The sequence below is a fragment of the Epinephelus fuscoguttatus genome, linkage group LG3 (assembly GCF_011397635.1).
Source record: "Epinephelus fuscoguttatus linkage group LG3, E.fuscoguttatus.final_Chr_v1".
NCBI lineage: Eukaryota > Metazoa > Chordata > Actinopteri > Perciformes > Serranidae > Epinephelus > Epinephelus fuscoguttatus.
In genome coordinates, this window is record NC_064754.1 from 24629820 (window position 1) to 24648762 (window position 18943).

The 18943-nt window shown below is 40.3% G+C and overlaps 1 protein-coding gene across 3 annotated transcripts in view; it reads left to right on the forward strand.

Annotated features, from left to right (window-relative positions):
• tll1 (tolloid-like 1) overlaps positions 1–14955 on the forward strand; it is a 79602-nt gene extending 64647 nt beyond the window's left edge. For all 3 annotated transcript variants that reach the window (XM_049571992.1, XM_049571991.1, XM_049571990.1), the window contains exons 19-22: positions 4231–4358; positions 9115–9328; positions 9599–9849; positions 11828–14955. In XM_049571992.1, coding sequence (XP_049427949.1) covers positions 4231–4358; positions 9115–9328; positions 9599–9849; positions 11828–11962 — 728 coding nt within the window. In that variant the 3' untranslated portion in view covers positions 11963–14955. The remainder of the gene's footprint in view (positions 1–4230; positions 4359–9114; positions 9329–9598; positions 9850–11827) is intronic.
• The last annotated feature ends 3988 nt before the right edge of the window (positions 14956–18943 follow it).

The following is an 18943-nucleotide window of genomic DNA, read 5'->3' on the forward strand; positions in this document are numbered from 1 at the left end:
GTATATAAATAGCTGAATGAGCACTGTTAGAAAATTATTTAGTGTAATCATATTTATCAAAGATAGGTTAAATCACTAACATATATTTCACTTTGGTTTGCTCACAAACTAAAGTGATTTCCATGTATCCGTCATTATGGGACAGTGTCAGTGTACGCAAATACAGTTCTTGAGTATAAATCTGCTGCATTAAGTTTAAAGTTTCAGAGCTGCACAATGTGCAGCTGTCATGTTGGAAATAAACGTGGTAAAATGAATATTTTAACTTGTGAATTCACATGATTTTGATAATTTTCTACCAGCATTCCTCTCTTGCCTTAATCGAAGCAACAGTGTTGCTTTTTACTGTAAGAATTTTTACATTTTCTTCAAAAGCAGAAATATTTGGCACACGACTGATCAATTTTAAGACTCAAATTATGCGCAGAATTTGATTCATGGGATTGCGCACAGAGCCTGAAGCAAAAAGCAAGTTGATAAACACCTTTGTGGTACCCTGTTACTTGTGACTGAGGCTTTAGGGTTTGTAGAGCCAGCTCAGGCAAAGAGACTCTGGCTCTGTTGAACTTCACGTTGCACCCCTCTGGTTAAATCATAAAAAAGCAAATAATATATTGAGCAAGGGCTTGACAACATAAATAGATAATACTTTAGTCCTGTGCATTAAAATGACTTGTTGATGGCTATTAACACAAATGTTCAACTGCTGTGTCCTTGTGGCGCTCAGCATTCAGATACTGGAGTGATTTTCATCCTTGACTTGAAATTTTGTTAAGGTGAGCTGTGACTTGCTCTGTGACACTTGAGACTTGACTTAGACTTGTCTCATATGACTTGGACTTGCCTGAAAGGTGCAAAATCGCAGCACAAATAGGCCACATTAAGTGCAAGGTAATTACGAGAGAAAGAGCCTATACAGCTATAAATAATATATAAGTCATATAACATTTGTTTTGTGACAAGGTCTGTGGTCCAGGAGTTGGCACTAAGTCTGTTATCCTGACCAACTTGAGACTTAACTTGAACTTGCTGCATGAGACTTGAAAAGAAAAAAAACAGCTCTGCCTGCAAATCACTGAGGCTGTGTTCACAGTGATGTGTGTTTGTGTTTGTGTGTGAGAAACAAGACACAGGGAGGGGAAAAGGTCCCGGTTTGACCGAAAACACTATTTATTAAAAGCTATTAGCACATTCCCACACACACACACACGCACAAAGAGAGACATACACAACTGTTGAATTGACATATTATACTCAGCTCTTTGAAGTTGAACTTTTGAACGTGTACACACACACACACACCACATCAACACACACACGCGCACCTCACTAAAGGCTCCCTGTGCTGCTCATAAAAACACTCATGTTTCAAACATCTGGGAGCTTGAAAGCTTCGCATGTCGCGCTGTCTTCCTGCATGTGTGCATGTGTGCGTGTGTGTTTATGTGTGCATTAGACCAGCTTGACCCAGTGACCTTGCAGTGTCATGTAAATCCATATTCCCAGCACACAGCTTGTGTCCGTGTGTGTGTGTGTGTGTTTATGTGGGGTTATGTGCGTACATAAAGCATGTGCGTATGAGAGTTTTAACATGTGGAGATGGATATTTGGATAGCGTGACATGTGCTGCTAACATGTTGGATGATATAAGCATCACTTTTTTGTGATGCCAGGATTGTGTGACACTATTAGACACCAGCAAGAAAGTTATAAAACTTAGTCAGTTTTCTTTCTGATCTCAGGGATCTCATTTTAACTTTTTTTTTATGAGAGCATGACATCTGTTAAACTTGAAATTGTTGGGTTATTTACTTAATTACTGGTGACATTATGAAGCTGTGGCAATGTAATCTGTTACATTTGCTGTTAACTACAATAATGTGAAAAGGTAGTTGGCTATGCCAGACATCACAGTTTATTGTCAGAGCTTAAATCTGTGTCATGTCAGTAGTTAACTTTTTTAAAAGATGTGAGGGTCTCCTGTAACAATAGTGTGTGTGGACTGTGACGTGTGTATTCAAGACTTTGCCTGTTAGAAGACTCTCCTTTACGTTTATACATTGTTCTTGTAAATCAATCCATCTCATTCTGTACGTGGGTTCAGTTTGTCTGACTCTAAATAAAATGTGTCACTCTGGAATTCATCCTGTTGTCCTGTGCATGCCTCCTGCCTCCCATCACCTTTGTTAAGACATTCATTTAATTCACACCACACATACAAAAAAAATGCCATGTGTGTCTCAGGGCTGCTGTGGATATTGTTAGGTTCTTTTATTTTGACTAATCCAAAGTCTGCGGGAGAAAAGCAGTCGGCACCTTCAACCAGAAACACTTCTGCTACACAGTTAATATCAGCCCACAGCTGGTGTGTTGTCATGTACAGTATAAGAGTTATAGTCAGTGAAATATGTTGCTGCTGTTTAGCAGTGCAGAGCCTGGGAGTAACTAACAAAGCAGTGGACTACAAGTCAATAATAGACTTCTGTCGAACCTGGGTGCATTTACACCAATAATTATTAATGAGCAGTTGTTAAATAGAACAATTAATAAATACATCTTGACTTCTGAGTAACTGCTTCTGTAACATTTTAGAGTAGCACTGGAGTAGCTGCAGGTGCTAGAGGTTTATTCTCTGACTTGACTTCAACCTGCCCTGAAGGACTTGAGGCTCATGTCTACCATACACTAAAAGATTTTTAAGAGACTAAAGTCTGACACTCTCTCACATCTGAAGACAATGTGAGTTTTTACTTACACACTATAAGATTTCGCAAAAAGACTGGGAATCTTGTAGGGTCATATGTCTAAAGTATTCTTGTCAATTCAGCATCAATAGAATCAATAAAGATAAACTGTATTTAAGTACAAACGATACAGTTTTGGATTTTGTGGCTTCAACTTGTTACCAGCCTGCTGGTATTTTAGTGAGAGGAGACCAGTTTTTCCTCCTTTTCCAAAGTCCAAGAGAACCAAGACTTGTTCATGTTCCTGCGCCTCCACAGAGTATCCTCCATGTTTACTGGCGACCCAGTTTGTTGCTTCTTGCTGGTGCAGGAGAGAGCGCAGCTATTGGTTATTGACAATGTTCACATCATTGAACTGCATGAGCCAAGACAAAGAACTTACCGATAGTAATAAAAAGTTTGATTTTGTTGCAACATCGCGTCGAGAAAAAGTCAGACCTAAGATAGCTCATACTTAGTTTATGGCCACATTATACCAAACGATGGAGATCACTGGGGCGCACCACGACTTAACCAAAACTCTAATGAATTTCTTGCCACATTTGAAATTTATCTGTGACTGTGAAATTTCTTGAAAAGTTGTTTGGTGTTAGGCTTAATTCTGAGAGACCTGACACTTCACTTGGACTTGTCTCAAATGACTTGCTTAACTTGAACTCTCCGGAAAGATACAGCACAAACAGAAGCTCATTTGTTGCTTTTGAGAAAACCCCAGATAGAGGTGCAAATCAGAGCTGTAGCATTCAGTTGGGTTGAGATTTGGTTACTGTGAAGGCCAAAGCATATTACACACATCATTTCCATACTCATCAAATCATTCAGAAACCCCTTGTACAATGTATTGGAACGTCTGTATTTGTTACATTTCTCCATCTCCATGTCTGCTTCTTTTATTTCTCTCTTGACTGTCATTGCTGAACTCATCCAGAATGGACCCTGAATTTTAAAAGGGATTAAAAATCTTGTAACTGTGGCCTGCAAGTGTTTGCAATGAATACTGTATTTTGTAACTAAAAGCACAAAAAGATAGAGATTGTATGATAGATTTTCACTTTTACTTGAATGAATTTTGATCATATTCAAGGTTCAAATGACTTTAAGAATAATAACATTAATATCACCTTTAGATAATGTCAGTAATGGATTTGTACCACTACTAGAGATATATATAGATATATGATATATACTATACTCCATCCATGCGAAGTACAGAAGGCTAACTGCAGCAGTGTGTTTGTCTAAAGCATGCGTGCATGCGTCCATGTGAAATTCACACTGAACTTGTCATCAGGATGTGTTTCTTTGAAATCTTTTCTCTCTTGTTTGGTTCTCTCGTTTCTCTCCTTCCTGTTCCCTTTCCATTTCCTCTGACCTTTTCCTGTGCAGCCATGATTTTAACTTCCTCTCTATGTGTGTGCTTGCGTGTTTCTGTGTGTGTGTGTGTGTGTGTGTGTGTGTGTGTGTGTGTGGGGATATGTGTGTTCAGCTGAGTGTGAGCATAAGATCCACAGCCCCAGTGGGACGCTGAGCAGCCCTAACTGGCCAGACAAGTATCCCAGCCGTAAGGAGTGCACCTGGGACATCACAGCCACGCCGGGGCACCGAGTCAAGATAGTAAGTGTGTTGAAATCAAGCAGATTTCTGACGAACGCTTCACTTTAGCATTATTGGCCTTCTTCCCTTCCTCATAACAATGCATTATTCTGTCTGTGGGCTCATATGTTATGCTAAACCCTCAGACTTTCCTCCTCTCTTCTTTCTCTGTGATCTCTCCTTCCCATGTTCCACTTATGAAACCCAAATGTGAATGGGGGAGAAAGTGCACGTTTGTATATTCGGGCTAACTGCAAGCGTGTGCTCATGCGTTAGAAAGAGGCCTTGGGCAGTGGCCATCTGTGTCCTTGTGGCTTTCTGTGTGTGTGTGTGTGTGTGTGTGTGTGTGTGTATGCATGCATTTAGCAGGCACATACACACGCATGCATTTGTGCATGTAAGCATTTATGTGTCACTGCAAACAGTCATCTCCACATTTTTCTGACTTACTGCAGATGTACCTATTTAGAAATAAACCGACATATTCTGCTCTGCTGTGTGCGTCATGAATTGAAGATAGTTGAGGCTGAAAAGTTAGATGTCTGATGTGCATGGTTATTTGTCCGAAGAGAGACAGAAACAAAGATTTGAGAGGAGATGATGTTTGGCTATCAGTGTTAGCTTTGATGCAAATGGATTTGCTCCTGACTCAGGTGGATTCACAGAAGATGCTAAACACTGTTTGTAAGAGGTGAAAGAGTGGTCTAGACATACACACAAACACACAGGTTTGTACCTCCATACTTGTGAGGACTCTCAGTGGCATAAGACTTTCTCTAGCCTTAAAGATGTGCTACACAGGATTTTCCTAAAACACAATGTATACACTCATACAGAAGTAATCCCTCTCAGTCACTTATGACCCACTAGAGGTGTGTGGTAGTGTTTTTTCTGCACACACTTTGCCCTCTGCCTATATTTTCTTAATGTCTGTATTTGGGACGTTTATGGTTGTGTACCCCCACAGTGTTCAGGTGTGGTTAGGGCTTTATAAAAAGGTAGCGGCCAGGTGCCAGACTATAAGCAGCAAACATCCAAGTGACACAGCATCAAAAACAAATATACACACAAATATAGCGAGGTAAATCACCAAATGAGAGTGACTCTGGGGTTGGCTTTGGGGGGTGGCAGTAGCTCAATCCATAGGGACTTGGGTTGGGAACCGGATGGTCGCCAGCCCAAGTCCCCATCTGGACCAAACATGGAGTTTGGACCGATAGCTGGAGAGGTGCCAGTCCACCTCCTGGGCACCGCCATGGTACACTAGAACAGGGCACCAAACCCCTACTGCTTGGGGCGCTTGTCCATGGGCAGCCCCTTTGCTCTGACATCTCTCCATTTGATGCATGTATGGGTCCTGATTGTGCATGTGTGTGTATTTGGGGCCTGTGTGTTTAAGACAAGAGAGTGAAAAAATTCCCCTTTTCCTCTGGGGTTAATAAAGCATATCTTCTTCTTCTTCTACTTTCACTTTTGCTGGTGAGCGTGTTTATAAACAGTAACTGAGAATCCTGTATAGTATACCCTTAATCATTTGGTCTATAAAACATCAATAAATAGGGAAAAATGTCAATGACAATTGTCTAAAGCCTGAGATCAGAGCTTAAAACTGCATGTTTTCTCTCACCAACTTCCCAGAAGCTAAAGATATTCAGTTTATTATCGCACAAACTAAACCAGCAAAATCCCCACATTTTAGAAGCTGCAATGAGGTGACGTTGGCATTCCAGCTAAAAAAAAAAAATCACACACTTGTTTTGTCTATTAATTTTTTGTCAGTCCACTACTAAATTAGTCAGCTGATCTAAACTGTATGTATGTCTCGATCCTGACAATCAACATAGTCCTCACAAGGATACAAACACACGAGCACACATGTCCCACATTCACACAGCGCGCTTCAGATAATCCACCCATGTTTCTCATGCAAATAGTGTCAGACACACACAAACACAGTGCAAGCTTCACAATGTGCGCACACATTCCTGGTCTAGACACACACACACACACACACACACACACACACACATCTACACACGGCTACACACACCCAGACACACAGTACAGTCTGTAGTCCTGCAAAGTATTAGGATTTTGGCTCGTCACCTCGCTTCCTCTCTGCAGCTGCATGCTGAGCCTGCTACATGTTATCAAAATTGTCATCAACTGTCATTTAGTTTTGATAATCTCTTTTTAACGCTTACGTAAAACACGTTACATCATCAGCTACGGTAACACATTTAGTAGTTTTAGCACCTGTTTTGAATGTGTGACTACATGTGATTTACACACAACTACACAAAAATTGGGAAACTTGTTCTTGTGTGAGTATGTGTGTGTGTTGGTGTGTGTGTGTGTGTGTGTCGAGATTAGCAGGGGCCCACTCTATATCCACAGTAATGACATCACAGCGGGATATATTTAATACCAGAAATCTGATCATAGACATGAAGGTCACTCTGTTATTGCTTCTTTGCTCTCGGTCTGTCTCACACACACACACACACACACACACACACACACACACACACACACACACACAAAACTCTCTCTGAAGTAGTAAACAGTTCTTCCACATATCAGCGTCTCACCAAAGCTATAGTTAGAAACATCTGGAAGCCATCACGACCCCCAGAATCAAACACTTCCCGTCTCAGTAACGACGTTAACCCATCTTCGCTCTCCTCTCCTTCCGCCTGGCTTGTGGAAATCAATGTGGTGTGGTGTTTGTGGTGGCGTGATGGAGCACGGCTCAGGAGACAATCAGAGAGGTGTGTGTGACTGTGTGTGGGAGAGAGGCCTGCAAGGTGTTATGACTCAGCTCACGGTGACTTGATTAGATTAGGAATCGTGACACTGTGTACATGCATGTCAGTGTGTAAGCAATGTGTAGGCAAAGACGGAGGGAGGCAGCCGGTGTGTTCTGTAGATACATATTAAAGAATATGAAATGCAAATGTGTGTATTTTGCTTTGGAAGAGTTTTAAAGGTGTGGAACACTGAAGGAAGGGAAAAAATATTTGTACCATCCTCAGCATCTCTACTAAAACCTGTCTCTTATTGCAGCAATCCGTTAAGTTACTGGTGAGAAAAATGTGGTTATGTTGGATACATGTTTTAACCATGGGTCACATAACTTTGTGTACCTTCTTAGCAACTTTCAGTTCATTGTTTTGATTTGCTGGTCTGAAACTTTACTCTTTCAGGTCATTGTCATTTTGTCGTTTTGCCACAACAGGCAGATGTTTTCAGATGAAAAGCTCTAAAAACTCACTGTGTGCTGCCTTCACAAACTCATTGACCGGCTGGTGAACGTATTGAAGTTTAAATGGGCTCATTACTTGTTACTTTTATCTTGATTATAGCACACAAACGCAGCTGATCCCCCAGATTTTTTCTGGGTTATGAACTAACATCACCAAACCTCAGGTGGCGTGATGAATTACGGGAATCAGTTGATCAGAATTATGCTGCCTTCGCATTGACTCAAAAAGATGGTAGACAAACACCTCCTGGATAGCATGGGAAAAATGAAATAGTCATTACAATATGTTGCTATGGTGATGCTCTGTTGTTAACAAAGAATGGAATAAGATACATAGATACAAGAATAATAAGAAACTTAAAAACTGACGTGGAGCCCCTCTGTGCAGAGTTTGCATGTTCTCCCACTGTCATTGTGGGTTCTCTCCGGGTACTCCAGCTTCCTCCCACAGTCCAAAGACATGCAGGTTAATTGGTGACTCTAAATTGTCCATAGGTGTGAATGTGAGTGTGAATGGTTGTCTGTCTCTACGTGTCAGCCCTGTGATAGTCTGGCAACCTGTCCAGGGTGTACCCTGCCTCTTGCCCAGTGTCAGCTGGGATAGGCTCCAGCCCAAAAGTTTGTTTCCACCACCCCCAAGGTGCCAAAAAATCAGATATTGCAGATTCAATGTCGACTTGTTGCTGAGCTTAGTTATGTTTTCTAGCTTCTCCATCAGCTACATTTCGTCTAAACTCAGGTGTGCTTTGTTGCTTTTATAAAAAGGTCAGATCTGAATTTAGAGAATGACTCACACATTACAACACGGGCTCCAACAAAGGAAACTCTCATCAGTCTCTTTCCAATCCACTCTTCTCCTTTAAATGTTCGTAACTTAGTTGTGATTCCTGTGAACCAATAAGAACATCACCAAGAAAACTCACAGCATCCACACACTGTATTTTACAGTAATTAGATGAAGCAGTCTACCACTGAGTCTCTCAATTTTGCTTAATTACTTCACCACAAAACTAAACTGCTTTTCTGCACAGAACAAGGAGGGGCTACAGATCATCCCGTGCAGACAGAGATAATCTATTTGAGCTATTTTAGAGTGTCCTCTTCATCCTCTACATGAAGAAATTGAGATCCCAACTGACCCAACTGATGATTAGTTTCCCATTTAACTACTGGGGGGTGACGATGCTGGTTTTTGCTCTGGCATTGGTCTGGTGGCACTTAATGTTGTTGAGTCTGTGTCTCTATGTCTCTGTATATTCTGTGTTTTTGATCAGGCTGCACGACAAATTTCCCACTGGGCACAATAAAGTTGAAGTTGAATTCGAATGTCAGAGTTCACCAACTTCCAGGGACCCCAGCTTCACAAGTTTTCACTAGACTTGCTTTCTAACAAAGAAGTAGTCCCCTATAAAAGCTGTGGACAGTGAGGTCAACAGTTAATCTTTCAGCACCCACTCACATCTCTCTCAGCGACCTCTCACCCTCTCTGTCTCTCCGCTTCTACCTTTCCAGGCCTTCAATGAGTTTGAGATCGAGCAGCATCAGGAATGTGCATATGACCACCTCGAGGCCTTTGACGGGGACAGTGACACGGCAGCCATCTTGGGTCGACTGTGTGGCAGCAAGATCCCGGAGCAGCTGGTCTCCACCGGCAACAAGATGTACCTCCGCTTCATTTCTGACGCCTCAGTACAAAGAAAGGGCTTCCAAGCTACACACTCCACAGGTGTGTGTCAGTGTGGAAGCATGTTGTAGTGTTTGTGTATGTTTGTGATAATATCTCACTGTGAATGAGTTCTTGTGACTGCAAAGAGCATCACTCAGTCACCAGCTTTGATTTCTCAGGTCAGAATAGTTTTTTAAGAGCAATATCTCCCTCTAGTGGTTCATAGCAGCACATGCAAGATGAGAGTCATGCCATCTGACCTGGGACAACAAAGTCTAACAGAGGCCTAATTTCAGATTAAAGTTTTACTCTTTCCTTGTCTCTCTGCAGAATGTGGAGGTCGTCTAAAGGCAGAAGTTCGTCAGAAGAACCTCTACTCTCACGCCCAGTTTGGAGACAATAATTACCCAGGTCACACTGACTGTGAGTGGCTGCTGACAGCCGAGCAGGGTTATGGCATCGAGCTGACCTTCATTACCTTTGAGGTAGAGGAGGAAGCTGACTGTGGTTATGACTACATCGAGCTGTACAATGGGTACGATGCCAACTCACATCGACTCGGTCGCTTCTGCGGTTCAGGGGTAAGATTATATCTTCTTTTCGGTGACTCATATTTCATCTTTGGTGGGACAACTAGACCAAAGACCAAAACCATCAATGAACTGATTTCACTAGTAAATATTGCTTGTGTAACCAAAGCCTGAAATATTTAATTCCTCCATTGCTGTGTCTAAAATTACATCAGTGAACCACACTCATGCACTGGGTGATACAATGATTATGAGCACAGTAGTTTATTTTGAGTTAATCCCACAGTCACCATCCTGCTGCAGTGAATACGCACCAGAGCTCCAAATGTGTATAAATCTGCAGATGAATTTAGTCCCCAGGAAACACACTATTGAGTCCCATTTGAGCCACATTTACTTAAACCTCCACTGAACCAGTGGGTTTGGGTCCCTTGGAACGGCCCAGGGTTTGGTTTGGACTTAAAAACGGCCAAAAAATAATCTTTAAAAAAAAGAGACACATTGTTGGTTTTGGCCTTTTCATAGAATTTGTTGACAGTTGGAAAAATACAGAATAAAATAATGTATACTTTGGATTTTTACTGACAAGTTTTGAATGCCTGCTGAATACTTTCAAATTTTTTATTTTCTCCATTTTACTTTCCATCAACCATTCCAGATGGCCATTCCTTTCTATTCATTTAGTATGAATATGTCATAACAGACTCTTGCTTTCATAGAGTCGTGTGACCTATCTCAGTATACAGAACATGAGATGCAGATATTTCCTGATATAATCATAATCATTATCATCATTTTGAATTTTATTTTTTGTTAATGCAAGGTTCTTGTACAGCTGCTTGTGTCAATATGAATCACTGATGCCATCAGATATTTTATTTATAAAAAAAAAATAAAAAGAATTTTGTAGAAGAATGTATTTATATTTCTTAAACTATGATGATAAAAAGTTTTTTATTTCTTAGGTGTCAGCATTGACATTCGGGTATTTTTTTGAGACTTGTATAAACAACATGCCCTAGTGGTTACGCAGTTCAGATTTATAATAAAAGTTTACCTTGCATTACCTCATAAATAATATAACTTTGAGAAAAATTAATGCAGACTAGATTTTCATTGTGAAGGATACAAAGCGGTCAGATAACAGATAAATTACTCCAATACAAGTAAAAGCACTGACAATATTACTTAAGTAAAAATGAAAAAAAAAACCCACCAACAACATGTTATTAGCAAAATATGCTTAAAGGGACATTTCATACCCAAATCAAACATGTTTTTCCTCTTACCTGTAGTACTATTTATCAGTCATTTATTGTTTTAGTTTGAGTTGCCGAGCGTTGGAGACATCGGCTGTAAAGATGTCAGCCTTCTTCTGAATGTAATGGAAGTAGATGGCACTCGGCTAGTGGTGCTCAAAGAGCTAAAAAAAAAATTAAAAAAAAAAAATTACAGAGCTACACCAGTAGATGCACTCTTCCTTCTGCATGGTGATGTGGTTGGCAGGTGCATTAGAAAGCAAATAGCTCCTACATGAAACTGCTCACAGCAAGGTCTGTGGATTATCTTGAGTAACCAGGTCATGATTTCTGGAAAGAGTACCACAGGCTGAGTGCCATCTAGTTCCATTATATTTTAGAGATGATAAACATCTGTATTGCTCAGCATCTCACACCAAAACAATCTAGACTGACAAATGGCACCACAGATAAGAGGGAAACATGTATTTTGCTTTGGGGGTGAACTGTCCCTTTAGAGAATAAAAAAATAAAAGTACTCAAAGTGGAAAAATGGCCAATGAAGATGACATAGCTCAAAATTTCCAATCGATGTTCACACATAATTAATGGAAACTTTTCTTGGAAGGTGGGAAAAATACACAAAAAAACTCCCCATACACAAGCCACACCTAACCTGTGATGTAAACTATTTGATTTGTAGTTAACAGACTGAATTATTCAAAACCAGCGACATGAACCTCTCAGTATCTAAGACATTGCTTCACATGTCTCCCTCTTCCCTTCCTCAGCCCAGGGAAGGGATCTACTCGCCCGGAAGCACGATGCTGATCCGTTTCCATAGCGACGACACAATCAGCAAGAAGGGCTTCCACATCCGCTACACGAGCACCAAGTTCCAGGAGAGCCTTCACACCAGGAAATGACCTCACACGCAGCCCGCAACCTCTGACCTCTGTGCAGCCCCCCGCCACTGTCACCCTGACCTTCACCATGGCAACGAGAAAAGTACAGCCTGTCCCCTCTTCTCGGACCCGACAGACAGATGCGGACATTTGTGGACGTTCGCCAGCCGCGGGGGGAAGTCAACACTTGACGTGAACATTAGTCTCCCTCCGTGGCTCCACACAGGTCAGCGCACTCTGAGATGAGACAGGAAAAACACTGAGATATCAATACGTGCTTCAGCAAACGTGGAGAATCATGCCGACGACTGAGCGAGCCATCTCTGTGGAGGAGATGGATTTCATTACTGCACATCCAGCTACCCTCAGTGTGGATACTCACGGTGGCAAAACAAAAGAGTACAAACACACACACCGGTAAACACACCAGACTCATATTCAGAACTATAAACTATGGATGCTTGAGGAACTGAAGAGCTTCTACCTAAAAAGAAAAATGCATCCACCCGGGGAGTTCAGAGTCTCCTCTGACTCCTTGGACTGTGCGACTTACTGTGATCAGACGGCTGCTCATATCCACAGTAACTGAGAGGAAACTCTGAGTAGACATTTTTATTGCCTTTGATGCCTGGGAACTGCAACCCAGCTCAGAACGGCTGCAGATGATTTTATTTCATGTCTTATTGTAAAACCCGTTGTGTTTACTGTATCTGTGTCTGTGTGTACAGAGAAAAAAAAAGAACAAACAAAAGGCTGAAGTCCGTCATTTGCCCTTTTTGCTTAAAGCTTATGCAGACAACCATCGTGGAATGGGGAGAAAAAAAAACATGAAAATGGAGAATTTCCAAATGATCTGTGATGTTAATGTTAAGCCTTGCATTATGTTGTGTGTGTGTCCATGCTGTTTCTTGAGTTTGCACCATCTTGTAACAAACTTTCGTGGATGTTTCCAGTTTCCACCTCAGCCCCGCTCCCAAAAAAGTGGATATTGGAAGGGAATATTTTCACAGCTGTCTCTCGGAGTGACACGATTCTGATTGAAGGAGAGATTCCCATGGTGCTAACACATAAGAATACACTGAATGACAGGCGACTGTGGTTGGAAATAGGAGACACAGTCGGCGTGCGAACAGCACACTGCATCAACAGCACTAGTCCTGTGGAACTACAATATTGCCTTAGAACCAAAATGTATGCTATCGATGCTCTTGTGTCAGCGGAGTGTTTTCAAGGTTTTTTGGCAGCATATTTTATTTGTGTGGAGACCTTGAATGGTTTTATTGTTTTAAAAAAAAAAACACAACAAAAAACATGGGAAATGTAGTCTGTGTGTGAGATAGGGTGTCAATGGTGCATGTGTGTTTGTGTGTCATTTTTGTAGCTGCTCTCAGAGATACATGAACACAAGCTTACACATCCACAGATACACAAAAACTCATTTGTGTGCGTTTTCCCAGACATATCTGAACACACACTTCCTCTTCTGTATATCTGGAGTGTGGAGAGCAAAGTGCTGCGAAGGTGGAGGACATATGCAGTTTATTGTGTTAAATGCAAATGTGTAAGTGTGTGTTATAGGAGATTATAGAGAAATAATGTGTGTGTGTGTGTGTCTGTAAACTGTATGTTTCTGAGTTGAATCATTCATTGCTGTACGTGCCAAGCTCCAGGTGACCCTGATCCGCTGTAGTTTTTGTTTTATCACTCCACCTCTTGTGTCTGTAGTTCAGAGACACTGACATGACGTCCTCTGCATCAGTCATTAAAATACACACAGCTAAAAACTACACGCATCTGTGTGTCATGGGTTGTTGCTGTGTGTTATAAATTAATTTATGTTTTACATTTTTTGACCTGTTTAGACGAGACTATAGTGCCAAATATTGACACATAAATCAAATCCTGGGGCCGGTTCTACAAGACAAAAGTAAAGATTTTCCTTGTCCATGTTAAGACTTTCTTAATATAAAATCAGTTGCACAAAACACATCTTCTCCTTCAGGTTTCCTAAAAATGTTCATTTATGTATTGAAGATTTTCTCCCTATCTTGGTCTTTAAGGATCCCCGAAAGTTTAGGTTTCACAAGCTGAGTACAAGCAAACAAATGGTTATCATGTAAACTAGGAAGGAAACTAAGGGATTCTGTGAAACACCCTTAAGTGAGTCCTTCAGCTTAGGAAAAATGAAGTCTTAAGTGCCATACTTAAAGAGAAAACTTAAGTTGTTTTGTGCAACTTGCTCCTGGTCTTCTTCTTTTACATAACGATTATATACTTATAAATCCATTTGATGGAGTTCAACGTCTCAGATTAGGTCTGTTGTAATATGGTACTCATAATCTCTGGCAAAGGTGCAGTAAATGAAGCCACCCTTAAAAAAAACTTAAACCTATTTGGGTGTTTTTGTCAGACTGTTTCCTCTCAGCAGTTGTGTCTATCCCTTTAAGGCTCACTGACTTTACCTCAACAGCGAAGTTTTGTGTTTCTATGGAGTCTAGAGTGTGCACTCTGTGGGTGTGAACCCTTACAGAGTTGTTAAGGTCACATGTGAGTCGTTGGCCATCTTGTGTGCTGTTAGGGTTAGATGGGAACAGGTGTGAATGGGTGTTAAGTCATCAAGGGAGGGGTCCCAAGACTGCAGTATATGTGGGTGTTAAGTGGTGTCGTAGGCCACCTCCCCTGTTTAACGATGGTCGTTCCAGTTTGGTTAATCGAGGAATGGAAACATAATTTCAGGTCACGATGCAATATTATTGCGATTTCAAATATGTTGCTATATGCCAAGTATTGCGATAAAATAAATTATGATATAGTGCTATTCGTTACCTTTTTCAACTGTAAATTATGTCCCCAAAGGAAAGCTTTGTCGACATATATATACAGAAGATAAAGTTTTCAGTCTGTTTGTCTCACTTCAGCCATTTTTTTTTGTGCAGCAGAAAAATGTATCCAGTGGGCTGAAAAAGCAATTTATCATATTATTCTAGTAGACTACCTAAAGTTTAATTTGTATTTGAAATATTAATAACTTATGTAATTAAAAAAAAATCAATACTTGACACTCTGTGATGATACCATATTGCCACACAAAAATATCACAACACTATGCTGTATTGATTTTTACTCCTACCCCTAATTTGAGGTAGCCAACAACCCGGTTTAATACATCTGAGGAACTAATATAAAAAATAAATGAACTACTTGGCAGCCAGACCAGGCATCTAATTGAGACAGACATTTATTTGTCATAATGTGTAGCCACACCAAGCTAGTAAAAGGGACCGGGCGTTTAATGGTTTTGCGGTATAGACCTTTTCTGTGTTTAATTATAATCAAATTATGAGTTGATACACTTGGAAAAAAAATGCATGTTCACAATTATTCCTTTCTCATGTTTGTACACTAAATATGAAGCTACAACCAGCAGCTGGTTAGCTTAGCACGAAGAAGACTGGAAACACGGGGAAACAGCTGGCCTTGCTATGCACAAAAGTAAATTCTGCCTACCAGCACCTCTATAGCTGACCAAGTTTTTTCATGGTGGTTTTTCTATGGATTTAAAAATCAAAACAAGATGTTGCATGTTAATTAGTGAGTTTTAGAGGTGCTGGTAGAGTATTTTCTGACTGAGATTTTAGATTCTGTTATTCCATTTATTTAGGCTATGTGTCGACCTATTAAGGCTGTCCTCTAAAAGTTAAAGATTCAAATCATCAGTCAGAGACCCCTCAGTCGACTGAGATTCTTCAAGGTGAGCAGCCGTTCGTCAGTCAGTGTCCAGTGTACTTCTGGAGATGTTTCTATCCCCAGATTTAGCTGCAGAAGGAGCGCTTCTCGCTTTCATGCTGCTCTCCGGTGCAGGCAGCTGTGGACCCAGACCCAAAGTGAGCCTAAGTGACAAGGAGGCAGCTGCCCAGAGGCTCAAAGGTAATGTCATCTTCTGCCTTCTGCTTAGAAGAGGTGAATTTACAGCTCACAGCAACTCAACCTGAAATAGTCTGGTTTTTGTTTGATATCATGTGTTGGCAAAAAATGTTGTTACACATTTCCAATTTGTTGTTAGTGTAGTTAGCATGCATTCACTTAAAGGGCTAACTTGGCTTTTTTCACAACATTACGTGAACGCTGCTGTCACCCTGAACGTCCCGCCAAACATCGCTCAACCTCTCAAACTATATAGAAAGAACAAATAGTCGAATGTTCGTACTGAACAGCAAAATCCGATTGACATTAGTACACCTGAACACTGAAAAAGTTTATAATCACTCTGGTAGCAAAGACTCTGTAAAATTCATGCTGCCAGAGGCTAAAGGTCATTTCGGGGTGGAGCTCCACCTGCTGGCAACAGAAATAGTGGTGATATAGGAAATATAATTCTGTATTAATGCATGACATAAAAATCTTCTGTTGACAGTCATTCACCATTATTCTACAATCTGCCTTGTAAAAAAATATTTGAGATTAAAACCTTGGTGCTCTCCAGCTGACAAAGATTGTTATCAACCAAACTGCTGGTAAGAATAATCACATTGTATGTGGAGTTGCTCCCCAGAACAAAATGTGTAGGGAGTGTTCTTTACTTTTGAGGGGGGTTGGTGCAAAAAGGGGCAGGCATGTCAAATAATTTTTAAGCACTGGGGAGGGACATATATTTTTTAATGTGGCTTAAGGGAGGGGCATACACATTTAAATGGTTGTATTTTGTATTTATTTCAGCTACTGATTCTTAAAGAAAACATGTCCTCCAAACCAAAGGCTACATTCTTTAAAGAACACAAAAGTTACACTATTTATCAGTCAAAACTGTAAAAACATGAGTTATCATTGGATTTTCACATTTCTGATGGTCCTTGGACATATCTTGTGCACCTAAAGCTTCTGTCATCAAAAAAATAAAAATAAAATCATAACAAATCTGAGCTTAAAATAGTGATGTTTCATCAGTAAACTTATTGTACGTATCATTTAAAATGTGGCCAAAATAAACCGTTTGTATGTCCTAACCAACATGCATGAACTCTAGGATTTTGTCTTCAGCTTCTAACTTTCAAACTTCATAGGATAGGTTTTAAAGTCTAATATCTAATTTATGCTATAGAGGGCAGGTCATACATTTTCTGCCAGTGACTCATGGAAGCTTGAGTAAAAATATTTGTAGCTTCGGGAAGGGTCAAAATATAAAAATAAAACAAAATCATATCCCAGCCACCCTGCTCCTCTGACGAGTAAAAACAGTCCCTAACTGGTTAGAGAAGACACATTTTTATGGCTTCCTGTGTGATTTGTTCAGAGGTGACGGAGCCTGGTCAAAAACAAGTTTCCAGGATCTGAAGCATGTTTCTGAGAGGATTACCAAACGTGACAGCAGCAGGAAAACGCAGTAAAATTGGGCAAATACTATAACTAGCCAAAGTGACAACACAAAGAAATAAGGACTTGTGCAGAAAAACAGCACAGTGAGGAGAACAAGTACGTGCCCAGTCTGATTATCACCTGTGTGAGAAATGTTAAACAGTGCATCATGTCAAATTAGAAAATTCTGTAATTTTATGTTTTTGAATCTTTGCAAAATTGTTGGCCTACTATTTTTCCCACCTAAAAATGCCACTGCATACTGCACTATACTGTAGGTGCTGCCACCATTTAATAAAGATACATCCAATATGTTATAATTATGAACTGTGATTTAAATCACAGAAAAATATCAAAAACATGCATCGAGGCTTCAGTTTAGGCACTCAACAATACTATGAATGCTGCTCTACATAAATGAACATCTATATTTGACTTCTGACCCATTTTAAACACAGCAGCTTGGTGGTATGTTGAGGATAAGCCACTTACCTTTATAGGATCAGTTTGATGAGCTTCAGGTGTCACACATTTGCTGCAACTCGGCCACAGCTGTTTGCTGCCACTGTTATACAACCTGTTCACCACTAGAGGGCGCTCTGTCCGAGCTTTTCAAAGGTCAGTGTTCTGAAATGGATCAAATATTCCTCCCCTGACAGTCCGTGTTTTGGGTGCTTATACTTACAATGATTGGTTGTAGGTTTTTCATGATCACATGACTTTCTCTGAGATGAATACAGAACATTGATGCATCATGTGTAAGGCTCATAAATGACTGTTTTCAGATGAAACAATACTCTGAAGGCTCTGCAGTGTTCATGATGTGTATCCATGTTGAGGTACCACCACATTAATAATATGGTGTCTCTTCAACATGAATATATATGGCATATATGAGCTGTTTTTGTCACCCTGGTGTATCACAGTGTTGTCTAACCCTCTAAAGCTGCTGCATTGTGCTAGATCTGGTCCACTGTTTGAACTTTGGCTCCATCTATAGTTCATCCACAAAACTGCAGTTAGGCTGCTGTAACCATCACTTATGTTTCTTATATACTAGTTTAACCAAATTATTTCAAACATCCTCTCTCTCAATGGTATCTGCCTTTCTCTATATAGTTCTGGTTTTCTTCGCTGAGGTTTTGAGATCAACACTAAAGGGACTTCTACCATCCCAAGACATTTAAGTTTCAAAGAACTGCAACATGAACAAAAAGGAAAGTCCAGATACATGGAATTCCTAGGATGAAGACCAGAGTTTGAAACCATCTTTTTTTATCTCATGAACACGCCATGTAACAAATACAGGCTTTTCATGAGTCATCTAAAGATTACAACCCCTTTTTCCTCAAGTGCACCAATGTTTGAGGAAAAGATGGTCCATAACTTCGATAACAGTTAAAAAAAAATGCCTATCACAATTTTCCTGAGCCCAAGGGTAAATATTCAGATATTTTTGTCAGTTTGAAAAACAAAGAAAAAACAGCAAATCATCACATTTAAGATGCTGGAATGAGGATCTTTGTGGCATTGTTGCAAATGACTCAAATGATTAACTGATTTTCACAATAGTTGATTAATATTCTGTCAACTGACTGCTCATTTCAGTTCAATAATAATGTTTACTTACGAGAGACAATGTCCTGGTTA